This window comes from Triturus cristatus, chromosome 3_1 (genome assembly GCF_964204655.1).
Source record: "Triturus cristatus chromosome 3_1, aTriCri1.1, whole genome shotgun sequence".
NCBI classification, from domain to species: Eukaryota; Metazoa; Chordata; class Amphibia; order Caudata; family Salamandridae; genus Triturus; species Triturus cristatus.
This window is the reverse complement of record NC_140583.1, coordinates 1,155,479,973-1,155,507,795: the sequence shown is the minus strand read 5'-3', so window position 1 is coordinate 1,155,507,795 and position 27,823 is coordinate 1,155,479,973. Positions and strand designations below refer to the sequence as shown.

The window sequence follows — 27,823 nt, the reverse complement described above, 5'->3', positions numbered from 1 at the left end:
AAGCGCTGCAGGGTCAGTTTAGGAGTCCTGAAACGTAGCTGGGGTTTGGTGATCCCGGATTTGGAACTTTACTCCTTTGCATCGCAATTGCAACATGCCATATCCTGGTTGGATGCAGATCCCTCTTGGGAGAGGTCCCTGCAGGCAGGTACGTACGGGGTCCGACAACTCGGGGCTTTGTTGTGGCGGGCTGGGGGGCTGGAGGCACCCGGTCCGCCTCTGGTGCGGCTAGGGGCTGCAATTTGGACTCTAGTGGTTCGCAAAATTATTCAGGACAGACCTTTTGCCCCGGAGGCGGACCTCTGGCAGCTGCCGCCCTTTGCTCGGATTGAACAAGTAATGTCAACGGAGGCGTGGAAGTCAGGGGGCTGCCTGATATTGGCCGACCTGTACCCGGACGGTAAATTTATCACGTGTCAGGAGGCAGTGACCGCCTTTGAGTTGGGGGCAGGGCAGTTTCTGCAATATGCAAAAATAGCGGCAACAGCACGACAACTGTGGCCTACGTTTCCGGAGGCCCCGGGGCACACCCAGACTCTGGTCACTATGATTGCCATGGCGGGAGGGCGAAAATGTGTTACTCACCTCTATAGAGCGTTAAGGGATGATAAAAAGACCGGCCCCCTAAAAATAGAAGAAAAATGGCAGCAGGTGTGTCCACAGGAGCTTACGCTGCGAGACTGGGTACGAATACACGAAAGTGTGCGGAAGGTGGCAGTGAGCAATCGCTTTAAGCAAATCCAGTACAACATAATACATATGACGTACCTCTCCCCTAGAAGGTTGCACGCCATTGATGGCGCCAGAGACCCCCAATGTCCCAGATGTCGTTATGATCCAGCAGATTTTCTGCATATGGTCTGGACATGCCCATCGATCCAGACGTAGTGAGGAACTGACCCGGATAACCGGATGGACTATTGCATTGGATCCCCGTGTATGTCTACTGGGCTTGATTCCGCGAGACCCGAAGCGCAAGATAAGCAGGCGGTTTCTGGTCCTGGGGCTAGTTATAGCCAAGAGGCGTATAGCAATCCACTGGTTAACACAGCAAGGACCGCTATTGGAAAAGTGGAGGTCAGATTTACAGGAGTGGGCCCTAGCCGAGGAGGGGCACATACGGAGCACCAGGAGGGACGCCAAACTGCCTGAGGTGCTACTAGCGTGGGGGGAAATGATGCAGGAAATAGCGGGACAGGCCTCCCAGGTCACGGTATCCAGTACAGCTGAGATGTCCATTAGAGTGGGGGAGACCCCAGGTCAGGGGAGGGAGATTGAAGGTAGCCCCGTATGAGTATTTAGATACATAGACCTTGAGTTACGTTGACCCGGCAGAGGGGGGGGGGGGGGAGGGCTGGGGGGGGGGGTGGAGTTGTGATGGGGGAAGGGGCTGGGAGGTGGGAGGGGGGAATTTTCTAAAGTTGGTTTGGATAATGCAAATTGAACGAGACATCGAATGTAAAACATTGCAGATAATGGACTCTCCAAGGTGTTGAACGCCCATATTGTTGTTCTTCGATCTCCGCAGAGGTGGACTAAATGTGGAACTGTTGGTTGAGAGGTGTGAGGCAAGATTGGTGACAACCTAATAACAGGATTATGGATGCTGCAACAACTTGGACGCTTCCAGGTGACGCGTGTTGGATTCCTTCATTGGTAACTTATAGCTATCTGTCTCACTGCTTACTATTTTGGAGCTTCTTTGATGAATCTGTCGGTATTGATATGTTATGCTGTATACTGATGATGGCGGAAGTTGTAATCTTAAGGAAACCAATAAAGTATGTTTAAAAATAAAAAAAAATTAAAAAAACTCTTGGGCACCCCATGGGCTACCAAGGACACCTCATATGCCGCCAACCACTTATCTATGTCATCCCGACACTAAAACTGGCCACCACCTCCTTTGGTAGATAGAACTTAGGCTCTCGTGGAGCCTCAGCAGGTACGCTGCCACCATTCCTCTTGCCTTGCGCCCCTAGCTGCAATGCCCGCAACTCTATCTCCTTTAGGCTGAGCTCATGCACAAGCTTCCTCTCCTCCATGGCTAGCCTCTTCTCCTCTCTCTCCTTCTCCATCCTAGCAAGCTCCAATCTCAATTGCCTCTCCTCCCTCCTGTCCTCGTACTCCTCTACGGACACACTCCCTGCTGAAACACTACTGCCTGCCCTGGAACGTCTTCCTGGCAAAACATTGTCACTCATGTCAACCTGCAGTAGGACCAACTCTCCTGGAGTGCCCGCTCGCCCTCGAGCGCCCGGCTCCCGCTGTCCCTCGTCCCCTCTCCCTCCCGGGCGGGCCACTACCCATGCCCTCAAGGTTTTCTGAAGCTCCTCTCTCTTGGCGCCTCGCCTGACGGACACCCCCATCCCCTGACAGAACTCCTTCAGCTGCGCCACGGTATACATTTCTAGTTTGGCCAGCTCGAACTCCATCCTGACAGGTGAGGCCCCAGACAATTCAAGGAAGAAAGAAAACAATTACTAGGACGTAGGCAACAGGTTCAGAAACAGGAGCCTATACACTCAAGCAGACAGTGAAGGCAAATTGTTAGGCTTGCGACACAACCGGTGTCCAATTGCTGCGCACACTGAATCCCTGTAGGGTGCTGTACAAGCGCAAGTCCCAATCCCACCGCTGAACACCAATGTTAGAACTGGGGTCACCAATTTCGACGTGGTAGCTTGGCGCGAGGTAGGAAGGCACCCGAAGGCAATGTGTAAAGCAGTTGTGCAGCACTCACTCTCACGGATTCAGCCTGGCGCACACAATGAAGGACACGACACCAAGTGGTTTGATGAAAACAAGATTCTTTATCTACTTCAAGTTGGGGAGAATCAATTCATTTCAGGAATAATGCAGATACGATCACAAAAAACCATGAGTTCATTCAAGTAAATGTCCCAGATAACCGCAGGGCAACAGTCAATTCATCACAGTAAATAAATCAGTGCATTTCTGGGCAACAATCAATTAATTCAGGGTGAAACCAGGTAGAAATTCCCTCAAGTGATTATCACCATTGACCTCTTGGCCACAAGCAACTTATTCCAGCCCCAACATGTGCGCAACTTCGTTTAGGGGAGTAGGGCAGGAAGCCTCAGGGCAACTTGGCATTCACTTTGGCTCACAACGGGCATAAATTCATGCGAGGGCATCAATTAATTCATTCAGCAACTCTAGCGTAAGAAGAACTTCAGCGCACTCTCCTGGCGCACCCTCAATAAAGGCGTCCCTCCTCAGGGGGCACCACCCGGTTGTTGACTCTTGGACTCCCCCCCTCCCCTAGGGGGAGGCAGTTCTTACGATGCGTATTGGGGAGGCAGGTATTGCAACTTGTCCCGTGGGGCCCCGTCTACTGTGAGGACCGGTAGCAGTGTTTATTCTCAACCGGGGAGGGGGCACCCAAGCAGGCCCCAGCCTCCCCGTACTCACCGCTCCTTGGTGGAAGTCCGACGGGGTAGCCCCGCGGGGGGGTGGGCCCGGCCGGGGCTGTTCCGGGCACCGCTCTTCCTCACGCGATCTTCGGCGCAGCCCGGCCAGGCTCCGGTCTTCTTCCGCAGCTCCGGGGGCAACAACCAATGGGGTCGCGGCGTTCCGGGGGCGCGGCCTATGACGCGGCCGGGGCCCCGGGAACCACGAAACGCGCGCTCCTCGGCCTTCTCAAGCGCTGCGGCGGCCCTCTCCAACCTCCGGGGGCCGCAGCGGTGAACTGGACCACCGGGTCTGTACTGGTGGCAGTCCTGGGACCGCTGCAATGGATGTGGTCGCAGCGCCTCCGGCGGTGGCACGGCCAACAGTTCCAGCGCCACCCTCAGGTACCCGGGCAGCGGCGGTGATCTTGGCCAGCCCGCGCTCGATTCCACAGCGCCGCTGGGCACTCCGCGAGCACGCTGGCCCAGCGCTCACCAGGGGGAGGGGACCTCACGGGGCGATTGAACTCTGGGGGCCACGGCAAGCAGGGGCCCCGCAGCAGGTCATTCTGGGCAGCGGCGGTGATCTCGGAAGCTTGCAGCGCTTAGGGGGCACAGCGTCTCGAAGGCACCGTGCTGGAAAGGTACAGCGCTTGAGAGGTACAGCAGCAGCTCAGGGATGGGGCAGAGAAGTAGCGCTGAGAGGTGACACAGCGCTCGCCAGGTTTGGTGCTAGATAGATATGGTGCTTGGCAGGTACAGCTTCTTCAGCAGAGGCCCAGTTCTGGCGGCACAGCGCTTGGAAGGGACACAGCGCTTTACCTGTAATTCTTGTAGGGCCCGCAGAGACAGACCAGGTCAGCACTTGTCTTAGGGGGAAAGGTGATGGCAGGGCCCCCTGGTAGGCCTATTAGGGGGAGAAGGGGGTCGAGTTAGTAGGCATCAGAGGCAGGGTGGGTCCCTGCAGCACACTGGAGATGGTCCCCTGGGTTACCCCCTCACCAGGCAAGATCAGCAGGCAGGCAGAGTCCCTCATTTAACTTGGGTACAGCAGGGCCTAGACTCAGTCAGTCCCAGTAGAGTAGAGGTTCCCCCAGGTCCAGTGGTGGCCCAACTGACTAGTCAGGTTTCCCTCCTTTCCTCTTATACCCCCAGGTCAGGTGACCCTCCTGCAAAGGCTGCAAAGCATAATCCCTCCCAGGGCTGGAAGGTTCCAGGAGCTTCCACATAGCTGTCTATGGGACAAAAAGGCGGGATAGAAAATATACTGTGTCAAAATGTCCCAGTCTGCTCCTAACCACTAGTGTGTGTATGCAATGGCCACTCCGCAGTAGCAGGGGCCTGTGGCAGCCATGTTGTTAGGAGAGAGCACATGCACCTCAGCACTGTTTAGCAGTGGTAAGGCGCCCAGAGACCTAGGGCCAACAAAAAGATGGCAGCAAAAGTGAGGCGACAAGGGCACAAAAAACGGGGTAGACCAACCTAGGGCTGACAGGTCTAACACTGGCCCACCAACCAATGATGATCAGGCTACTGCGAAGGGCGCACCACAACAACCTCTATGCCGAGCCGAGTCCCACAGACAATTAAGATGAGGCCATGTAGAAAGACTGGGAGACTGTTTTGTGCTAAAAAGATCGATTTGGGTTGTTCGAAATAACAAATGCCAGTATCAGTGCTTCGCAAGATATGAACTGAAATGACCTATGAATTACCAAACCAGGCGATAGGCTGCATACACCAAACAGTGAACTTGCCCCTGTGCTGATTCTTGAACCCGGGCTTTCATTTTCTGCTAGTACTTAGAATGGGTGTGGAAACGGTAGCAATGATACTAGAATGCAATACTGGTGTGAGAACTGTAGCAATTATACTAGACCCACTGTGGATGGTGGGAGAAATGTCATTGGGCTTGAGCCCCATAAAAGGGATTGTAGAACACAATAGCTGAGCCCCCATTAACATGTAAAGTACTTCATTCTGCTGTGATATTAAAGTACTTCTATTTTTATTAAGGCAATCTCTTGGTTGGACAATAAGTTATTGTATCTGATGATTGACTCGGACTTTAGAGTCTCTGCCTCCCACGGTACCTCCCTGAGAAACAACCGACTACTAAGCCTCGCAAAACTTGAGAGTCGAACTGCAGATTGGGTGCGCTAGAACAGATCCCATAACATCAGAAGCAAAGGGCCACGAATGCGGTCTAATATCCTCTGCAAATGCAGTGGCCTCTGGGACAGGGTTCGACATATGTGGAGAAAAATTAACAGCATGTCCAAATGCACTTCTGCTAAGCATTACGCATGCATAAATCTGTAATCATGCAAGAGCTCCTAGAAACTCCAAGAAAGCTGCCACAGTCGCAACTATTTCCAAGATGTACACTTGAAAGAGTAGGATTGTTGGTGTGAGAGGCCAGTATGAGAGTTTGATCAATCAACAGGGGTCACACAAATGTAAGGAAATTAAATAGATAATATTGTCCATGTCAAAGAATTATGTACATGTAGACTTCTTGCAACAGATGAAATTATCGGATATGCATACAAAAGAAATGTAAAAAGGAAAACGTTTTATATAAAAAATCTATGGTTTTTTTTACTCTTTTTTAATACAAATAATGATTTTTTGATTAACTACTATGTATAAAACTCAATTCTATAAAAATTTAAAAAAACATGAGCTTCAGAAACTGCAAGTTTGTTATGCTGTCATGTGGTCACTGCAAATAGCCCCATAGAGCTGTAGCGAACGTACAAAAATGAAATATAGGTCTAGTGGGAATTTTTTGTACCTATGTACACTCTGAATTGTTCACAAAAATGTATAAATCTACTCTGACTGTAAGCATAAACTTGCTTTGATGATTGATTATTTTTATTTATTTATTTGCTTATTTTAGAATTGGGCCCCATTTATTCTTAGGAAAGCATGTTTTTGATATTGGTGCTAAGGAGGGTAGTATGATGGTATTGTATTTATAAAGCGTAACAGCGACACCACCCCTCCATCTCACCTGCACTGAGACAGTCAATCTGATCTTTTCCTTCTGTGTACTGAGAAGTCTTCAGATATTCTTTCTCATTTGCACTTGTCTGGAGTAAGTCATTTGCATCCACGTCACCTGGAAAATACGGACACAAACGCATCATGTATACACTGTCATTTTATGTATTCACTTTCAGCCCTATTCCAAAATAGGGCTGATATCCATTCAGAGGGGAAGCAAAGTACACTTGCAACCGCATATTTCACCACTGACACTTGGAGCTATGCAAATACACCAGGCCTATTCTCCTCTTCAGAATGGAGCACCTGCCATGTCACTGCAGAAGCCACGTAAGGCTGACATCTGGGGCTGATTCTTGGTACACTCAGTTTTTCAGGCCTGGTGCTGGATCGGCCTAGATGAGATTTCTGGGCCTGCGAGCAACTCTATCTGCCTCTTTGGTTCTGCTGCTGGGACACCTAAGTGTACTACCGAGGTCCCTAGTGGAGGCTGGAGGGCTTCACTAAGCCCTTGAAGAGAGGCGTTACTTTGTTGGTCCAAAACGGCCACTGTAGACATGCCTCAGCCCCGGTCAGTTGTAGTGAATGTTAAAAAGACACTGACACCTCACATGAGGTTGAGGGCAGGGGAAAGTGTGTGTGAGATAGAGTAGTGTTGGTGTTTTAATATGAATGAATAGGATCAGGATTCTGGGGGGTCTCTTCTGCTATTTGGCCCCACAGACCAAGCCACGGAGCCACAGTGCACATCTGCACTCCAGTACTGTGAATCTTTGCACTTCTCCAGTGTAACCAATTCAGGGTAGGGTAAGCAATGAGCCCTGGCGATCCTGCTAAAAAGGAGAGGTTGTAGCCTGCCAGGATAGGCTCATTGAGCATGCTACTTGCCAATTTATTTTCCCGGTTTAAGGTTTGCTTGGACCAAGGTTAGATTTCAAGTAAGCCCTTTTATGTAACAGGGGCGGTAGTGGGTCACCACCCTTGGTGTCAAAGTCAAGTGTTAGGAGTGAAACTGAAGTGACTGACCCCATGATGTTCAATGGATTGAGCTTTATCTCCACCTTATGGACTAGATGGGAGGATATCAGTCTCCAGGAGGGGATGGCAAAAAGGAGGTTGGAGACAGGATCTTCTGGGTGAAGATACTGATTGTCTTCTACTCATGCCTGGTCCCAACTATATAGCTGATACACTTCTGGAGAGGTGAATTGGCTGCAGAAACTCAACCTAAAGTGAGGCACTGGCCACTGCATATCCCTCGAACTATGAGACAAATGACCCGTGAGGTTCCCCATCAAGCCTGTCAGACAAGACCTTGCTGGAGAAAAATCATCTAGGTTGCCAACTGCTTTTTTTTTTTTTAGAAACCTGAAAGTGTAGGCAATACAATTTCCACCCTCAACTGAGAGGCCTGTGGTCTGTGGCACCACTTGTTGGGGTTGAAGAAGGTGAGGACTTTGCAAAGGGAAGGGTTATCCAGCCTTTTGAAATTAAGATTGTCAGTTCTATGGGCCTGATTTAGTTTGGCAGACGGATACTCTATCTAACGAACTGATATCCTGATTGCCTTATTACAAGTGCATTTGGATATAATGCACTTGAAATAACTCCAAATCAGGCCCGAAGTCTATACATTTTGATGGAGTTCCATTGCAGATCTTGACCAAGCTATGATGAAAGTCAAGTCTTTTCTGACTAAACTAGGGGCAGTGCAGACTGAAGTCTTGTAATGTCCCAATGATACACTAGTATTAGATGAAGCCCTTGAAATCCTTTTATGTGCTTTTTGATGGGTTTGATATCTACAATATGGCGAACAGTATGGATGTTCACGTCAGTAGGACAAAGATTTTGACCTTTGCAAGAGGATGTAAAAAAAACAGGAGATATAGCCTTTGGAAAAAGAATTGGACTGTGCATTCAACTTGCTAGGGTTTAGCAAATTGACATATACAGTGTGAGATCCCATTTGTCATTGTTTAAAAAGAAATATTACTTAAGTGTAATCAGAGTTCTGCATCACAGGAATCCTCACTGAAGTCATAAACGTTGTGACACCTGTATAATATACCAGTATAATAGTCAATCTATAGTTGGAGGTAGACACCCCTGTGTTCATTGGCTGGTCATACCTCCATAATTAGCAGGACATGGTTTGTGTTTACTGTATTTTTCTTGAGTAGAAAAAGGTTCATCTTTATAGCAGTATGACCACATAGCAAGCACCTAACTAAAGAAAATTTGCTACACTAACCAAAAGAACTTGCAATTTACACTCCGAGGGAGAGCAAAATGAAGGGAACTGGGTCTGTTAGAATAAAAGTGCTAAAGGTGAAGAACAATCTCCACTGTTTCTTAGAGAAGCCAGCAGCTTCTCCATCCCAGCATGTACAGTACTGCCAATTAGCCTCAGAGCCCCAGTTCTTTTTGAACGACAATCAGTAATGTGTAGTAGCTGGAAATGCTAATAGTAGTACTGACAACCATTGAGGAGGGAGGATTTTATTTTTACTTTAATGAGCATTCCTATGATGCAGATCTAGATTACAAATCAGCAACATTTCCTTCTGTAGCATAGAATCCTCAATGATGGTCAGACATAGAAGACTCCCCAATCTGCTGTTGCAAATACAAAACTACAAGCAGCAACCAGACACTTAACTTAACAAGAGATATGTAATCTCAAAGCCTTTTCAGCTAAATGGATTCCTTAGTGTTGTCTGACATATTAAAGTGTCGGCAGTCGAGTTGTCATCCAAGCAGTAATGCTTGGAAAATGTGCATACTAATTTCCAGATGTCTTATGAATTTCAGTCAAAGATACATTCCTTTACCGGTCAGCAGATAATGCCTTGCCTCGTAGAAAGGGAGATCTAGGAAGAGGCTATATTTTGTTTTGAGAAAGCCATACCAGTTCTGAGAGTGCCATAGTTAATAAATTAACTGGTTTGTCTTATTGATATATTTAGTTCAGTCTAAATAAAATTTAGGAACTCTACTAACATCTAAGGAAGGAAACATTCTTTCTGCTGGAGAGAAAGTATCACTAAAAAATACTGGTAGTGACCGTCTGGTTTATATGAAAATTGCAGGCAACTGAAGGTAAAAAAACAAAACAATGAACCCCCCCCAAAAAAACACCAACCTATTGCTGTAAAATACTGTGCATGGTTCTATTGAGGAAAAAAATGTCAGGTCACTGACAATTCTCTCCAAGGTAATTGCCATAAAAAACTAACTTCCATGAAAGGCACTGCAATGAGGCCTTATGTATGGGCTCAAATGGTGGAGCCATTGGGTAAGCCCAGATTCAACTCCAATGGGGAGGAGGACATCTAGCTGGTGGAAAAGTCTTTTTCAATCCTTCCATAAAGTCTTTTATGACTTGCATTGTAAAGAAGGATCTTTGTGTTGACCCTTCCAATACTTTGTAATAGTCAGAAGATTAACTTTAATTGAAGCAAACTACTGGCTTGATTCGGCCAAATCAAGAAAATAGGGATGCTTACATTCTCCTGGGAGTTTATAGGGTTATGATTGTTGTTCAACCAAATGACAAATCTCTTCCGCTTAAATGAATAAGATGCCCTTGTGAAAAGATGCTTGGCCTCTTTGCAAATGTTCACATACTCTGGTGGAAGGTTTTTAAGTGTCCATATGGAATTCAATGACTGTGCGTTGGGTGATTGATTTTGTCTTGCGATAGAAGGTTCTGTTTGCACAGCACCTTCTTGTGAGGTCTCATGGAGAGATGAAGTAGCTCTAAATACCACCACTGTTCCGGGCACTCTGGTGATACTAAAATTATTCTGCCACTCGAAAGTTTCAGTTTGAACAGTACGGATGGAATTAATGGAATTAGAGGGAAAGCACAGAGAAACTTTCTGACCAAAAGGCCACTGCCCAACAACCCTGGTTTGGCATTTTGGGTTTTCTCCTGTGGCGAATAAGTCTAGAACCGGGAAACCCCAGTCTTGGAAAATATCCAGCAAGACTGCATCATTCAATTACCATTTGTAGGTATCTACGAAGAATCTGCTTAGAAAATATGCTTGACAGTTTTGCAGACCTGGCAAATAAATCCCTTGAATTGTTAAGTGCCTTACCAGTAGCCCATGCCAAATGCTTGAGACACTAAGGAGTCCTTGATCTGGTGCCCTCTTGGTTGTTTTAATAGTGAATCATGGCTGTATTGTCCATTTGTATAAAGATTCTGTTTGAAGTTAGAAATCTTGAAACGCTCTCAAGGCTAGATGGACTACCTTCAACTCCATGACCTCTATGTGGTATAGCTGTTGGGTGTCTGACTATAGTCCTTGCACCACAAGATCTTGTAGATGAGCACACCGTTCTGTGAGGAAAGTATCTCTCATAATCATCTAGCTTGGTAGACACTGCTAGAAAGATATTCCGTTTAGTAGACTGCTTTTCTTGCACTACCAAATCAAAGACTGTTTGACTTGCGGTGTCAGAATTTACCTGTCCTCTCAGTCATCTTTCAACTAGGGCCACTGATCTTAGGCAATGCTGTAATGGCCTCATATAAAGATGTGCACTGGGAACTAGAAAAATAAATTATGCTATATGTGGTATCTTAGTCATGGATGGTAATGTCATGCCTAGGGAAACCATGGAATGATATGGATGTCAGACTGGAACCTTGAGGGGCGAGAGGGACAGTTGGCTAGAGAAGCTGTTGGGAGCTGGCTGGGTTTTCCTCTCCTTACGTTGGAATAAATTACTCTACCCTCCATCATCTTTACTGTGAACTCTTTCATTACTTCACTGCTTGGGAGATATTCCTACACTATAGATTTAGCAGAGATTAATTCTGCTAAGTAGTTGGATGTGGCGTCTTCAGCAATCGGTTACATTTCTGCAAAATGATACACACTTGTTTCTCTGAAGGACACATTTCTCCCTTTTGAATGTCTACAGTGGCTCCTAAATAGTTTAAAAGCTGTACTGATAAGACCTTGATTTCTGTAGGATGATGCAAAAGACCAGGCATCGTATTAAATTGATTGTGGAAGTCCATCTTCACCTGATAAGCAGACTGTCATTATCGTACAGAGGAGTAGAAATGTAGATCTTATTCCATCAGACCAAAGTCATACATTTGGAGAATGTCCTCTGGACAGATTTTAGCCCAAGACGTAGAACTCTCTACAGATAATGAGCCTTGCTTACTATGAATCTTAGAAACTTATTTAGTGCCACTCGTATGTGAAAGTAACCATCCGGTAGATTCACAGAGCACATCCAGTCTCCCAACATAAACTGTTGATATATCTGGTGCAGGGCCAGCATCCTGAATGTTTGCTTCTTGATCTTTGTTGGGCTGTCTTAGGACGAGGATCAGCCTCAGTGCTCTTTTAGTGTATTTCTTGGGAACTAGAAAATACTTGGAATAGATTCCATTTCCTTCGTGAGATGGAGGAACTGGTTTAATTGCATGTTTTGGTAGTAAAGATTTTACTTCACCTACCAGTATAATTATCTTTGTGCATTCGAGTCTTAGACTCATAGCCTTTCGAGCTTAGGCCTTGTGTCACCTGCTCACCAGTAATATGTCAGCTGCAGCACTGGATGGTGTGCTTGTGAGAATCTCCCTTATGGTGTTTTCTCAGGGGGTGTCCGACCACAGCTAGCTGCCTCACTCCTCCCTCAGGCCACTGAAGTGATCACCACTGCGGGACTAATCGGTAAATGCTCATTTTCGGAAGCTAAGGCCCTGCACCATGGGGCATGTTTTATGCTTTGGAAGCCATACCAGCTCTGTGCAACGTATAGGTAAGGCTGCTGCAGCAACACTGATTCAGGCCTGCTGCAGGAGAGATGAATGGCATATTGTTGGTCTGGCTTTAGTTTCTTCAAGCAGTTCACCATATGAACCCTGTTCTTGAAGACTGGATGACCCTCCACAACTTGACTCAGTCCATATTTCCCAGAGCCTGACTGTCATGCAGACACCACCCCAGGTCTCGCAGAAGCCCTCTGAGTACTTGCAGAGTGCTTCCTTCCCTTCTTTGGTCAAGAAGAATTTGAAAATGGAACACAGCGGGGCAGTGTGGATCCCTCCTGTATACTCATTTTTAAAATGGGGGTATGGGGATCCAATGTATGCTCCTGGATCCGGTTTGGTATGGTTCCCTTTCAAATTAATTTTTTTGCCTGCTTTGTAGACACATTTGTTTAAGGTGACAGTCTCACAGCAGGTAGTCATGATGCTGGCTCCAAGCTGGAGTATCATAAGATGGGCCGAGCTAAACTGCAAGTCTGCAATTGGCTGTCATCATCATTCCTGAAGCAGCAATCAGAGACAGATAAAAGAGCAGGCCCTGCCTAGAAACATCTTCACACTTTACAACAGAGGGCCTGATTGACAAATGTAAACGTGCACTTTAGTGTAAGTTTACTATTTTAAGCTATTTACAAACTACAAGTAAATTTACTACTGCAGAGACTCCACACTCGGGGCGTAGAATTCTGTACATAAAAGGATAAGCCTCACCTATCTTTTTACGTGTGGAGTGCTCGGCCAAGACTGCGGAGCTCTACGGTGTTAAACGTACTATTAACGAGCAGTTTGTGAATAGCAAAAAAATAGTAAACTTATACCTTTATGAATCAGGCCCAGAATCTGCTGACTCACCCACTCTGCCATTACATCTAGCAAATGGCACTGCTCAAGAAAATCTAATCAGAAATCTTTTACTAAGGAAGGTACTCACAGACTTTTGGAGGATATTCCTCTCTCTAGCCATCCTCCCTCATTTCAGTGTCTGGGTCTCCACCCATCAGCCACATGAATGTAGATAATACACTTCAAAGGTCTGGGGAAGCTGTAGCCTTCCTCCATCTTGTGCTATGTTAAAACAAGGGAATTTGAAAATTGATCTCACTAGTCCCAACAAACAAACTCACATCTCAAATGGAACCTAGCCACATGTGCTAACATATGTATGTCAATCATTCACCATGCACCTGCTAATGAGACATTCACACAAAGGTATTCAGATAGAATATTGGTAACAGAAATATTGCGGTACAAAGTACACCAGAATACAGAGGACAAAAACATAATGTAAGTAACTTTCTATAGGTGAGGAATGTTTTACTATATATAAATCCATAAATAAATATACCTTGAGGATTTATATATCTTCAAGGTACACAGATGTGGAGTTAAGAATAGTGAATCTTTACTTACCTAATTGCACTTACCTTTTCAATATGTTGGTCCTCGATATTTTTGACACAATATTATGTCCACACAATAATTCTGTTTTGGATATTCTGTCAGAAAATCCTCAAACTGAATGCAAGTGCAAGGGTTTGGATGGTACATGAAACTGAAATTTGAATGAGTGCAGCCGGTAGTCCGCACTCCTCCACAACAAAGAAAAAAAGCCTGTTCAAGTCTATTAGTTCATAAAAATTAGTATGTTGCACCCGCCACTTAATGTCAACACAGATCATGAGCAGGTAATCCTATAGCAACAAAAGAGGGCACACTTAATGCATCCCTTAAGGTCACAGAGCATGCTCTGACATTGCCTTGGGCAGGTCAACGCCTCAGTGCCCACACAACTTTAAAGGGTTAGCCCCGCCAGTACGAAGACAGAATCCCAGTTTCTCATGCATGCAGATTTAGAGCAAGGATACACACCTGTATACCATGCATAGTACACTTCCATCGCAACAGCTCACAATTAAATTCTTGGCTGCAGAATATGACCAGAGTTCAGGTTACAAAATGAGTTCTGATAAAATGCAATCTTACTGTCTAATGTTACAGCAGCAGTTTTCCCAGTTAAAACCATAGTGGAGTATTTAGTGTTTAAGATGCTAGTAGCTACGGCCCCCTTTTGGCTACTAACTTTGAGTCTTTGTTCATGAAAACTAAACAACTTTTAAACAAGTAGCATAATGTACTAATTTCCCTATTAGAGAGAGTTTATTTAGTCTAAACGATTACTCTCCTGGGGTATCTTGATCTTTTTCATACCTTGACTTGCACTATTCCTTCATCATTAAAAAAAAGAGTATTATTACATCTTCTATTTAGCAATCTGAACACCACCACATACCTAGAAGAAATTAGGCCTCGTAATTTTAGAGGGTGGGTTGATTTTTTCCAATTTTAAATGGGATTACTGGCAGTCATTAGGAAGTTAGATTTACAAAATATTAAATATCAACAATCCAAGAAAATGATTCTCTTTTATAAAAAATTCTCTTTTCTTCGTATGTAACATTTAGATCCCTGGGTAAAATTAATCTCTATCACTTTTTTTTTTTTAAAAACAGCTTGGGCTTTAAATATCTAAAATGCAAGGATTGCCATTCATTTCCAATCAGGGTCAATCCACTTTTTCAGCTAACATTAAGTATAAGCCTTCTTACTAATTGCTCAATAAAGTTTGTTAAAACAAATAAAAAAATAAATAAGTATAAGCCTTCTTCATGTTGGATCAAAAAGGGGCCCTTTGGAGTAGTCGACTGACAGAAGTTTATCGGTTTCTCTCTTTCGAGGCATTAAGACTACACTATAACACGGATTAATCGTTTAAATGTCTGTGATTTAAAACTTGCTTTCGACAACAATATAATGGTTAGTTTTGCACAGAGGGTAACACAGAAGTGCAAGTCTTTTCTGAATTTCATATTATTACAAATTATTATTGTGTTCTATGAGATAACACCATATAAGGCCAACATAGACCACCTTTACCTTGGTCAAAGGAATTAAAAAACAATGTTAAACAGGCAATCATTTCCAAAGCACCTATTAATATTTATTGTTTTTTAAGCCAGTGAAAGTCTATATTCAGAGCTTTTGAGCAATTGTTCGGATTTACTACACTCCACATTGGCTTATTCAAAGGCAATTTACACCTGCATTTTCTTGCATTAGATGTGGAGAATAAGTTATTGATTACTCACATTGGTTTTCCTATTGTAAAGAACACTGTCAATTTTGGAAAAACATACTTCCCAGAATCAATCTGTTTTGCCGTTCCAGACACTTGCATACTCCACTTATAGACTTACCTCATCCATATTTAATTAATGAGATAGGTCACAATTTGCAACCCACTACTAATTGCTGTCATCACAGGGATGATGGTCTGCTGGGGTCAGAAGACTACCATGTCTGTAATTGCTTTTAAATAAAGCAATCTTTTTTTTATTTTAACGCACCCCGTTTTCCTTGAAGGCAAATGGGATGCGTTTAAAAAGAAAAAAATGACTTTGAAGTGTATTTTTGTAAAAAATTTTTTAGAGTAGGCATTGGTACGTGGGACCACTGCAAGCTCTTAAAACCTATTTTGTCAACCATTCTCAAAGCGGAAATGGTACCTTGGGGATCCTTTCCCATTGACGAATGGGTTACTACCATTTTTCAAATAGCAGGAAATTGCAAATGTTTTACGACTGCATTTCGGCCGCAAATCATTCGTACATACCATTTCAATTCGGTATTAGGAATGGGCTACATCAACACTCCCCTTCCAAATACCGCATCACAAAACCCCTTTGTACATTCCAAAAAGCATTTTATAGGTCACAAACGGCCCAATTCTGTAAATCAGCCATTTGTGACTGCAAAAATGCTTCGGACATCTAGTCCTTAGACACATATGATTTCTTTAAAGATCAATTTTCCGGTATTTATAATTTATTCATCCGGATTATCTTGATTTATTGTGTAATATTTTTAAAATGCTGATATATGTTGAACTGTTAAATATTTGTGTAGCTTCAGTCAGTCTGTCTATCCATTTCTTGTTTTGCTGCAGGTTTATTTTGTATTCTCTGAGCATTTTATCCCAACTTTTCGAAAATAAATAGAAACCTCCAGGATTTCTTAGGCCCACAACATCAGACAGCAACATAAAGTGCACCGAGAGGCATGAACATTTTTTTATATTTAACCCCTTCGCCGCGGCAGGAATTCCGCCGCGGCGCTGGGGGGGGTTTGGGGGCAGCGCGGTGGCGCTGTGCTCGTGACGGAACCGCTCCGTCACGAGCCACGATTGAGCTGTGCTTATGACGGAGTGGTTCCGTCACGTCTCCGCCCACTGCGCTAATCGCCCGCACAGGCGGGGAATTAGCGCCGCGTGGGCGGAGCGGCGGCCAATGGCCGCAGCATGACGGAACCACTCCGTCATGAGCACAGCGCAACCGTGGCTCATGACGGAATGGTTCCGTCATGAGCGGGGAAGGGGTTAAATGTGTTTACTGAAGTTTTCAAAAACAAACCATAACATACAGCGGCATCCAGTGAAAGACATTGCAATACTCATAGAACATTTTTTGAGTAATTTTACGATATGCTTTCTAGGTTGGTATTTGGACACAGAGAATGCATGTGATTATGGATTATCAGATGACTCGAATGTATAAATGTTACAGCAAACAAATGGTGGACGGAATGCTGACAATGCAGACATTCTCCCCCAGTCAAAAGATCTGGGTAAAATCAATCGTCCTTTTGCCCACTACGCCACCCCAGTTTGGACCCAGCCATAAGCAAATCAGTCTTGACCCTGTGCCCCATGGGAACAGTCCAGACCGAACTGCCTGGCCAGGCCAGACATGGGTCCCGTGCTCACTACACCACTGGATTCAAGCTAGCCTGGCTGATGAAGGGTGATGCCCTGAAACCGGTCCCAGGATGCTTGTTTCCGGTCCAGGGAAGACCTGGCTTGGCAGTTCGGGCTGGACTGTTCCCATAAGGAACAGGGTCAAGACTGATTTGCATATGGCTGGGTCCAAACTGGGGTGGTGTGGTGAGCAAAAGAATGATGTATTAAACCCAGATCCTTGTGACTGGGGGTGAATGTTTGCATTGTCCAGCATTCCGTCCATCAATTGTTTCTATTGCATATGTTGCCCTAAGTGGGAAGGGTATGCCCAGACGTGGGTCCCGTGCTCACTACACCACTGGTTTCAAGCTAGCCTGGCTGATGAAGGGTGATGCCCTGAAACCGGTCCCAGGATGCTGGTTTCCGGTCCAGGGAGGACCTGGCTTGGCAGTTCGGGCTGGACTGTTCCCATAACGAACAGGGCCAAGACTGATTTGCATACGGCTGGGTCAAACTGGGGTGGTGTGGCAAGCGAAAGAATGATGGATTAAACCCAGATCCATGTGACTGGGGGTGAATGTTTGCATTGTGCAGAATTCTGTCCATCAATTATTTCTTTTTCGAATGTATATGCTGTTATTTCCAGACCATGATGTTTTCTACGACTGTGTGTGCTCCTGATCTGTGTATTAATTTGATATTTTACAAGTTACTCTGGAATCTGTAATTTGTTTTCTTGTAAACGTATGCAAAATACTCTAGAAAAAGATTATTTAAAAAAAGAAGAAATGGGGGGCGTGGCCAACTGCCGACGGGAATCGCCGCACGGTAGCCGAGCTCCGTTGCACCACTCCCGAAATATCCGCTTTAACTCATCCGCCCCAGCCAAAACTCCTTTCCAAGGGGTCTAATGAAGCTGGCTGCTGTTATCCAAGAAGCGGACGAAGTTTGAGCGAGATCTGAGGAGTCCGGGTGAGGCTGCTACCGTCGAACGCTCTGGCTCAGGCGGGCTCCACGCAACGCCACGGCTGCGTCCTGGGCTGCGGCCGGATCCGAAAGTGGTGAGCGGGCGGCGCCAACATCCTGGGGACGACGCACACAGAGGACATCCATCGGTGTGTCCCAGCAGGTTGGTGGATGCCGGGAGAATAGAGGAGGTCTAGCACTGGCTGAGGCCGACCCCCCGATCCGCCATTATTGCCCGCATTGAGACAGGGGCTCCTGAACTGAGGCATACTTCACCGAGGCCATTGACCCTGTAGCGGTCCTTCCCTCGCCTGCCCCTCCGATTTCGCGAGCGGACCTGAGGGCCGTTGTAACAGCCGACAATTTACCCGCTTGCGCGTGTGACCCCCAGAGGAGGGAGTGGTGCCGCAATGATACCGGGGAGCCAGGCTGCTCTGAGTGCAGCCCAGACCAATTCACCTGCCTCTGTGCGAGTAATCCGTGGGGCCCGGAGGACCTTGGGGCCCTTGTCAACTGATAAGAGGGGTTGGCGGGCGGCCCTTACTGACCTCAGTTGGAAGGAGCACGAGGAGTGCTCTAGCCTATGCTCGGCCCTGGGGCTGGCCTTAACAGGGATTCATTGGGGCATCCCAGAGGGGGACAATACATACTGTGGCCTACCGACTACGAGGACACCGGGGCCTCCTGTTACGTCATGGATTGACGCCCCAGCCGGTAACCGGTCCCGGGGCTAGACAACGCAGGAACTCCCCTGGATCGGACAGAAGGGAGACCTATCTGGTCCAGGTCACACTGCTCCTGACAAAGTCCTTCAAAAACTGCGAAGTAGAGAGCGTCTTGGGCCCCTCTGTGGGGCACCTACTGGTGCGGCATTGACTCGGGGGTTAGGGTGCCACTCGCTAAAGCCGACAGGCCGGGTGGAGGGTAACACTGTAGGCGGCGGTGAGTAGCGGTTGCATCCAGACCCTTCATCGCTGCCACTTTAACGGAGACGACATGACGACATGCTGTAGCGGACGAACAGCAACGCAGGCCAAACTAGATAAATTTGCATGGCATAAACACCAGGAGGAGGACCGGGGAGTGGCCGCGGCCCAAAGCGAGACCTCTGACCCTACGAACAAAGATATCCTTGAGGTGATCACCACAGTACTGACCTCTCTCAAAAACCGGATCGACACAGTCGCCACGGAAGTGGCCTTAATTCAGGAGGACATGAGGAAGATGGCGGATCGTGTGAGTACAGTTGAGAACACTACTACAGAACTTGTGACCGATACCACCCTCGTTAAAAGACAGGTAACCGAACTGCACACCTCTCACGAAGCAATGGCCCTACAACTGGACGAATATGAAGGCAGGATGAGGCGAAATAACGTTTGTATACTTGCCGTTCCGGAACGAGTGGAGGGGCAAGCAGCTGATCTGTTCGTTGGAGAGCTGATTCTACAACGCCTTCAACCACGAGGCCTGTCTAAATATTTTTCCATTGAACAAGCTCATCGTGTACCTGGGGGTAGGCCGAAGCCGGGTGCTCCCCCCCGACCACTTCTGGACCGAGTTTTTAACTTTCGTGACCGCAACTTGATCCTTCAGACTGCGGGAGCGGTCCCCCCATTGACATTTGAAATAGCAGGGTCACATTCTTCCCGGATTTCATCTTAAGGGTCCAGAAACAACGCCGTAGTTTCCTGGAAGTAAAACGAGCCCTCAGAGACCAGGTGATCAAAGACGCCATGTTGTTCCCAGCAAAACTCCGAGTGGAATCAGACGGCAAACTGTGGTTCTTCACGAGGCCTGAGGATGCCTGGGACTGGCTCGATGGCTGGTGTACAGTTGATAAGAAATCGCTTAAATCTACATCCGGGGCAGATGGAAGCAGAGACTGGCGGCAACAGAGACGCTCCCCTCCACACTCTGATTCAGACTCTCAAGGTCCCACAGGGTGACTATGAAAACCGCTCTATAGAGGGGGACCGTTTGGTAATCCTTTGGCCTCTCATACTCAACTGGGTATGATTGTGATATTTCAGCTGTAATTATTCTTATTTGTGTTCTGCCTAAGGACTTTGATGTTCTCTTAGTTTGACTTGCTGATATACGGGTATATTTAAGGTTCTTGCTTCATATTTGATATGTGTACCCTAAAAACACTTAATCATTTATGTTTCGCCCTACGGACTACGGGAATTATGCAGTTTGGTCAGGGGGGAGGGGTTTGTTAAGTATGTTGCTTTTGTTCTTTGCATCGGTGCGTTGCAACACTTGGTATTCTGGTATCATGCTTGGTCCTAAAGTCTTTCGTACATGTGAACTCTATCTAAGCTGTCTCTGGCAATTTACTGACCTATGTTTTGCTATGTGGGGGAACTCCGGGAACCCCCAATGGATAGGCCCAACCACGATTTGTTTTTCCCACCAAAAGGTTTTGATGGCGACTGGTCTAAGACTTAAAGTGTCCACTTGGAATGTCAATGGTCTAGGGGACAAGAATAAAGGGGGGGGTACTGTTTTACACTATGTCAAAAGGCAAGAACTTGATATTGTAATGCTTCAAGAGACACATTTGGTAGGAAACTCATGCATGGCTCTAAACAGAAAGGGATATCGCATGATAGTGCACTCTGGATTCACATCGGGCTCCAGGGGGGTGGGAGTTCTCCTCCATAAAGGCTGTCCCTATATTGTTCACAACAACTGGACAGACGCTCAGGGCAGATACTCAGCTGCCACGGGCACCTGGGGGGGATGTGTCCTCAATGTAGTCTCCGTGTATGCCCCCTGACGGTTACAGCGACTGACACTACGTGATGTGGGGACGTTGTTAATGGAACTCCCCGTGGGATCGTTAATATTGGGGGGTGACTTTAATTTAACGATGGATGGTTCTCGGGACCGACTTCTACCCCGAGACGAACCGCCACGAGGCTCGCAACTCCAAGAATTCGCCAATGCCCTGGGTGTGGTTGACATATGGAGGTGGCTGAACCCTTTGCACACACACTACACATTTCAATCGGGAGCACACGGTAGTCAATCTCGAATTGACTACATGTTTACTCATGCTCAAGATATACACGCTTTTACTAACTCCCAATGTCTGTCACGAGGGATATCCAATCATTCCCCCATCCTTACAACTTTTGGCATACAACGCGCCAGACGCACCGGCTCAATAATGATACAGCCGTGGGCGCTAAAGACACCTCACATCAAAGAGAATCTCCTGAAGGATACTGAATATTATTTCGCGGAAAATGTGGGGCCGGTTTGAGGAAAATAAAATATCATGAGGCATATGTGTCCCCGTGTGTTCCCCCACATATTGTGCACATACATGTAACCTATGTATTTCCCCTCAATGGCCTGTCTATCATGATGCTTATGCTATAACGTGGCCTGCCATAATCTAGTCTCCCATGAGAGAAACGACAAATCTGCTCTGAGGCCTACACGTTTTGCATCATATTTTCCCGCATTTCCATTATTGTGGCCCAGCCAGAGCCGAAAAGAGGCTTCAGGCCTCAGAACGCTCTGAAAGCTGTAGCTGCGTATCCTTGGCCTTGCACACTTGGGCCTCAGCCAAAGGGGCCCTGTCCGAGACAGTATTGGCACTGCTTACTCCTACCAAAACCACATTCCTGCCTGGAGAAGGAGGGATAAACATGACCCATCTGCAAAGGAGAAAGCCCAGCCTTTCTGTTTCTTTTTGTGTGATTACAAAGCTCACGTCAGTGAAAAGCCCATAGCCCCCGTGCAAGACTTCAGTAGTAAACGAAGAAATAAATGCCAAATTGGCCCTTGGTGATGGGCAACCTATGTCACGAATCAGTCCCTGCTCCAGACTTTAGATACCAGATAATACAAGATGTGCTGGTCGCCCTGACACTGAAGGCCTCACTTCTAGACTCCAGACTCCCCGGTTGCATAGCAACCCTTTCACACGTCAGTTACACGTCATGCTCGAGTTGAGCACAAGTAAGGCAAAGTTCCAGTAAAGTTCCAGCTGATCACGCAACCCCCTCTAGGCATCCACCCACCTATGACACTCACCTCTTATCATCGAGTGGACGCCCACTTACACACCCACATGCTCTTATCTGATTTTCTCTTGCTCCGCCTGAAGCACTCTTGCTTACGTATATTATTACAAACATATATATACTGTACTCTGTGAATAAAGTTTGAATATACCTTTTTGAGAATCCTGGTCCTGATCCCTTGTGGTGATGGAACTATTCTCCCCATAACTCGAGTTATTTGAATAAAGCCCTTTTGAACCTGACACCACGGACTCAGCCTCTTGCTTCATGCATAATTATATTGATATCTAGAAATTCTGAACGCGTAATAAATTATTTACGACATTAATGGCGCCCGAATAGGGACAAATCTTTCCCCATGCGCCGGAGATGAAGGTCCAGTTTTGCCCCCTTCCACAGCCGTGACGGACTTCGAGTGTACACGTCGCGGGTTTTCCCGCCAACTCCCTCAGGCCGACGAAGGAGACGGACTGCGACCAGGCATCCATACGAGGCGGTGAGGATTGCGGATCGTCCCGACCCAGAGCCCACCTGCGAGAGAGCTGTGTCCGAGGTTTCTAGAGATCCACCTAAGATACGCCATTCCCTGCGCAGCGTCAAGTGTCCGAGGCCTTCAAGTTCAAGTTCTGCTTCCCGGTGAGTTTCTCATGGGGGTTGCAATCATGACGGGTTCATTTAATGAACACGGTAAAGACGTGTCTCACTTGTGAGACCGGTATGTTCAAGAGCATGCATTCAAGAATTAATGTTTCAAGATTTAGAGGCCAAGTTTTCAGGTGCACCGATATAACTGTATGAATGTTATCTTCTTAAGTTAGGTTCAGTTAGGTTTGAATGTGTCAGGTTTGTGTGTAAGTTTGTTGCATTGTGATTTTTTGGGTTTTTTGTTCATTGTGATTTTTGTTTTCGGTTACATTCCAACATGCCGTTATTTTCAAAACTGCGTAAGATAGGTACCAGGAAAGGTGTACTAGAGGAACCAGTTAACATTCCGCCTAGAGACACGCCTGGACATTTCATGTACTGTAAGCATGGTTTAGATGCCGTGTTGTTTTTAGAACTTTGGGTGGATTACACGAAGGATTTAGAGACGAAGTATAAATGGCCCATTACGGGAACGTGGGATGCGGAATGCATCATGAAGGTAGAGGAAGAGATATGGAAGAGAAAATCTAGACCTGCTCAGAAGGATGCCATTGAGTTATGGCGCAAGGAATCACATAGAAGAACAGAGAAAGAGTTCCACAAAGCAGAGAGAAGTAGACAGGAGTCCGAAAAAGCTAAAGAAGAAAAATTACAGGAAGAAGGGGAGCGGGTAAAAAGAGAGCAGGCTGAAAGAGAAAGAAATACTGCCGTTGCTGGTATTTATCCCGTCCTTTCAGAGGAACTAGCAAAAGTGGCCCCAGTAGAAAAACTAGTTAGAGTGCCTCCGCCAGTACCCCGAAAAATAAAACAAACAGTATCCGACACGTTCATTAACAACTACCTAGAGGAACCCCCACCATCATACGTGGACGGAATATTCCCTGCACCCCCAACGCAAGAACAGCTCCAGGAGCTCGAGGACGGCGGGGAGGGAGGATCCAGGGCAACATCAGGAGGGGGGCCGACAGTAAAAGTAGAAATCTCTGAATGTATATATGACCCAGATCCAGGAAAGGGCAGAATGCTTGTGTTTTCATTACGGCTTAGACGAGCAGTCGCAGATTTGGAAAAATTACCAGATATGGATAAACATTTAAAGAAAATTTACACATTCATAAGAACAGGGGAAGGTCCTGAGTGTATAGCAGAAGCCGTACAAAATAGAAAGGTAATTATTAAGAACTATATCCTTCGCTTCCTAATTAATTGTCTGATCAGGGAAAAAGACGAAGGTGATGGAGACGTAGACCGTTGTTATATTGGTTGGAGTGATCGCATAGATGCCGGTCAGCATGATAAATCAGGCCAAACAGACAACATGTTGACCAAAATCAGAAAGGCAATAATAGCATCACACGAAAGAGGCCCGAACGAAACAGCTGAGTTATCATCTGATGACGAAGCAGGGGACACAGACAGAATACATTATGTGGGCCGTGCCCGGCGATTCGAAAGGCCCAAGGGCCTCAATCACCGTAAACAGGGGACTGCCATAAAGGAAAGATATTCCCTAGAAAGTTTGTTCCAGATCACTGAAAAAGAGGTGAATAAATGGCTGGGTAATGATCAGCCCCTCACCCCGACCGAAAATGAATTAGCACGATCAGCCACCCTGTGGGTATCCCAATATGATATATATAATAATGATATCGTAGCCCAAACGTTCTTGAGCCTCCCACCAAACGAACAGCGCATAGCTGGTGTTTACATGGTCCAACATTTGATCACGTTATATGAGAGTCAATATTCTGGTCCTGGTCTATTGTATAAGTTGCTGGACGACATCATACTAGACAGGTGGATGAACATGGGTACTGAACTGATTAATGTCATTCTGGATCAGCGACACAAGTATATAGTATACGTGACTAGATCCCTGCTTCCCGCTCCACCCCAGGTTAAGGAACAGTCGTACGACAAGCTGAACCCCCTACGAGAGGTTCATCCTGTAAAGGATGCAAACAATGACCTGCAACGGGTGTATGTCTACACCCCCTTGTCGAAATTAGAGATACTGGAAATGAAGAAAATGTTACCATCCCATGATAAAGACCCGGGGGGTTTTCGCCGAGAACTAAAGGACATTCTTCGCTTAGGAGAATATACATATGCTGACATTCTAAAGTTATTAAAAGTACTATTGCCTGCTGGTATTTACGAGAAACTGAAAGGACAGGACTGGGAGGTGGGAGAGAAAAGGCTCAGTTGGGATCTGTTGGAAAGAAAGGAAGTGGGAAGAGGCCCGGGGGTTGGTCTGGGTCCCCGAGCTAAAGAACTACCTGAACTCCTTGTACAAGTTTTGCCCAGATTACTAATTACCAAGAAGGAAGACTGGGATGCTATTTCGGCCTGTAAACAGAAACCAGACGAAGACACTAGCGATTTTTACTCTAGGTTTGAGAAATGTTTCACTATCAATAGTGGTCTTAAGCCCGGTAGTGATTCATATCCCCATCTTTTCGTGAGCAAACTAGTAGAAAATTCCCTACCAGAAGTGAAGTATAGGGTACTGAAGGTTGAGAGTACTTGGCAAGCAAACAGCCCTTCACAAATGTTACAGATGTTACAATACCACCAGAACAGAATTAGAGAGGAACACGAAACAAAATAATGGGACCTGTAATTATTGCAAGAAGCCAGGCCACTTCGTAAATGAATGTGCGGTCCTGAAACACAATATAGCGATAGGTAAAACTAAGCCACGTCCTTATCCTCCCAAAGAAAATAACACACATCAGACATCAGATATATTTCCACCGCCGCCGCCGCCTGTCCATGCACCTGCACCAGCCCACGCCACAGCACAAATGTATGAGCACGCTCAGACTAACTACCCAGAATACCAAGCATATTCGTGAAGAAGCCCAGAGAGGGAATTCGACTTGCCCCTTATTCCAGTTCCTGTGGACCAAGCGGGTCCCTATGTGCATGCACGTTTACTAGGAAAGAATAAAAAGTTTTTGATTGACACCGGGGCAAGTAGAACTACCATCAGTCATTCTGAGGTTCCAGGGGCACCCCTCTCGGGCTCAAAGAGTATATCCCTGGGCTTTTCAGGAAAGCCTATTATCAATGAGGTTTCAGAACCAGTCTCTTTAGGAGTTGGTCCACTAATACATACAACAGACTTACTGCTTACTAAATCATGTCCAGAAAACTTACTTGGCATAAAAACATTAAAGGAACTGGGAGCAGTCATCTGTTGCTCGCCAGAAGGAGTGCGACTGTATTTACGTGATTTCAAGGGACATTTTGTTATGAAAGATATTGACATCAGGCTTCAAAATGTACCACAGCACCTATGGGCACAAGGCCCGACTGACGTAGGTTTCATGAACATTACACCATACCAGGTCACCCTCAAGGAAGGCGTGGTGCTGCCACGGATTAGACAATACAAAATCCCACCTGAAGCTGAAGTAGGGTTGCTGAAAATTATCGATGAACTCATTGCACAAGGGGTGGTGATAGAGACAGAGTCAAACATATGCAATTCACCTGTTCTTCCTATTCTTAAAAGAACTGATCCCAATGCATCACCTGTCTATAGATTAGTTGTGGACCTGCGAGAATTGAACAAATGTGTGGTGCCGCAGTACCCTGTGGTCCCGGACATTTCTTCATTATTGACTGCCATTGATGCGAAGGCTACGTTCTTTACAGTTATCGACCTGAAGAACGCCTTTTTCAGTGTCCCAATACATCCGGACAGCCAATATCTTTTTGGTTTCAGTTTAAAAGGCCGCAGCTTCAGATTCACAAGAGCACCACAGGGCTTCACGGAAAGTCCTAGCATCTACAGTCAGGCACTCAAACGACAACTAGACAGTATTCATATGCCTACCACTACAGCACTGATACAGTATGACATTCTCATTACTGCACGATCGGAAACTGACTGTGAAAATGCATCACTGACTGTTTTACATTTCCTGGCTGACAAGGGGCATAAAGTGTCCCCTTCAAAGTTGCAATTCTGTGAACAGCAAGTGGCGTACCTTGGGCACTTGCTATCCAAGGAGGGTAGGCGACTGACACCAGAACGTATCCAATTGATTTCTGGCCTTTCACAGCCCAAGACACAAAAGGAGGTACGTGCATTCATTGGCCTCACTTCATATTGCAGGCAGTGAATTCCCCAGTATGCTCACATAGCCAAGCCCCTAATACAGTTGACGACACAGGAGGTAGCTTCTACTAAAGTCCTCCCTTGGACACAAGAACACACTGTGGCATTTGAAGAATTAAAAAGAGCTTTATGTCAAGCACCAGTTTTAGCGATCCCTGATTACAACAAATCTTTTATGCTTTTTGTGACAGAGCGGGATGGAACAGCACTATCTGTCCTAACACAAGATCATGCAGTAAAACACAAGCCCTGTGCTTATTTCTCTAGTACATTGGACCCAGTAGCACAGGCTTTGCCTGCGTGCCTAAAATCTGTTGCAGCAACAGCCTTAGCCATAAGACAAAGTGACTCGATAGTGCTGGGCCACCCCCTGACAGTACAAGTACCACACGCAGTAGAGGTTCTCTTGAACCGAACACAAACACAACACCTGACTGTAGCGAGACTGACAGGTTATGAGCTGACGTTATTTCAACCACACATAGAGATCAGACGATGCAACATATTGAATCCTGCAACTCTTTTGCCCTCCAGTACAGAAAACGTTTCCCCACATGACTGTGTTGAAGTGATACATACCGTGACTAAACCAAGACAAGACTTGACAGATGTTGCACTCCCAGACCCTGACCTAACTCTCTATGTTGACGGTTCATGTATGAGGACGGGGGCGGGAGAATTAGTGGCAGCATATGCAGTGACCACTGCTACTGAAATCATAGAGACTAAAAGAATAGACATACTGTCAGCACAAGCAGCAGAGCTCATTGCTCTGACCCGAGCGTGCATAAGAGCTAAGCACCTGAGAGTAAACATTTACACTGACTCACAATATGCATATGGGGTAGTTCATGACTTCGGCGTCCTATGGAGGGAAAGAGGTTTCTTGACTTCTCACGGGGCCAAGATACAGCATGGCCCCCTTATTCAAGCCCTTCTAGATGCTATACATTTACCAACAGCCATAGCTATCCTGAAATGCAAAGCACATACTAAAGCCACATACCATTTCTCAAGGCA

General features: G+C 46.2%; 1 protein-coding gene across 6 annotated transcripts in view; it reads right to left on the bottom strand.

Annotated features, from left to right (window-relative positions):
- The window catches only part of LOC146861665 (uncharacterized), a 313,510-nt gene that overhangs the window by 155,290 nt on the left and 130,397 nt on the right, over positions 1-27,823 (bottom strand). For 4 of the 6 annotated variants that reach the window (XM_085646016.1, XM_085646017.1, XM_085646018.1 and 1 more), the window contains exon 4: positions 6,433-6,540. The exons of the other annotated variants lie outside the window; for them this stretch is intronic. In XM_085646016.1, coding sequence (XP_085502142.1) covers positions 6,433-6,540 — 108 coding nt within the window. The remainder of the gene's footprint in view (positions 1-6,432; positions 6,541-27,823) is intronic. 6 annotated transcript variants of the gene reach the window in all.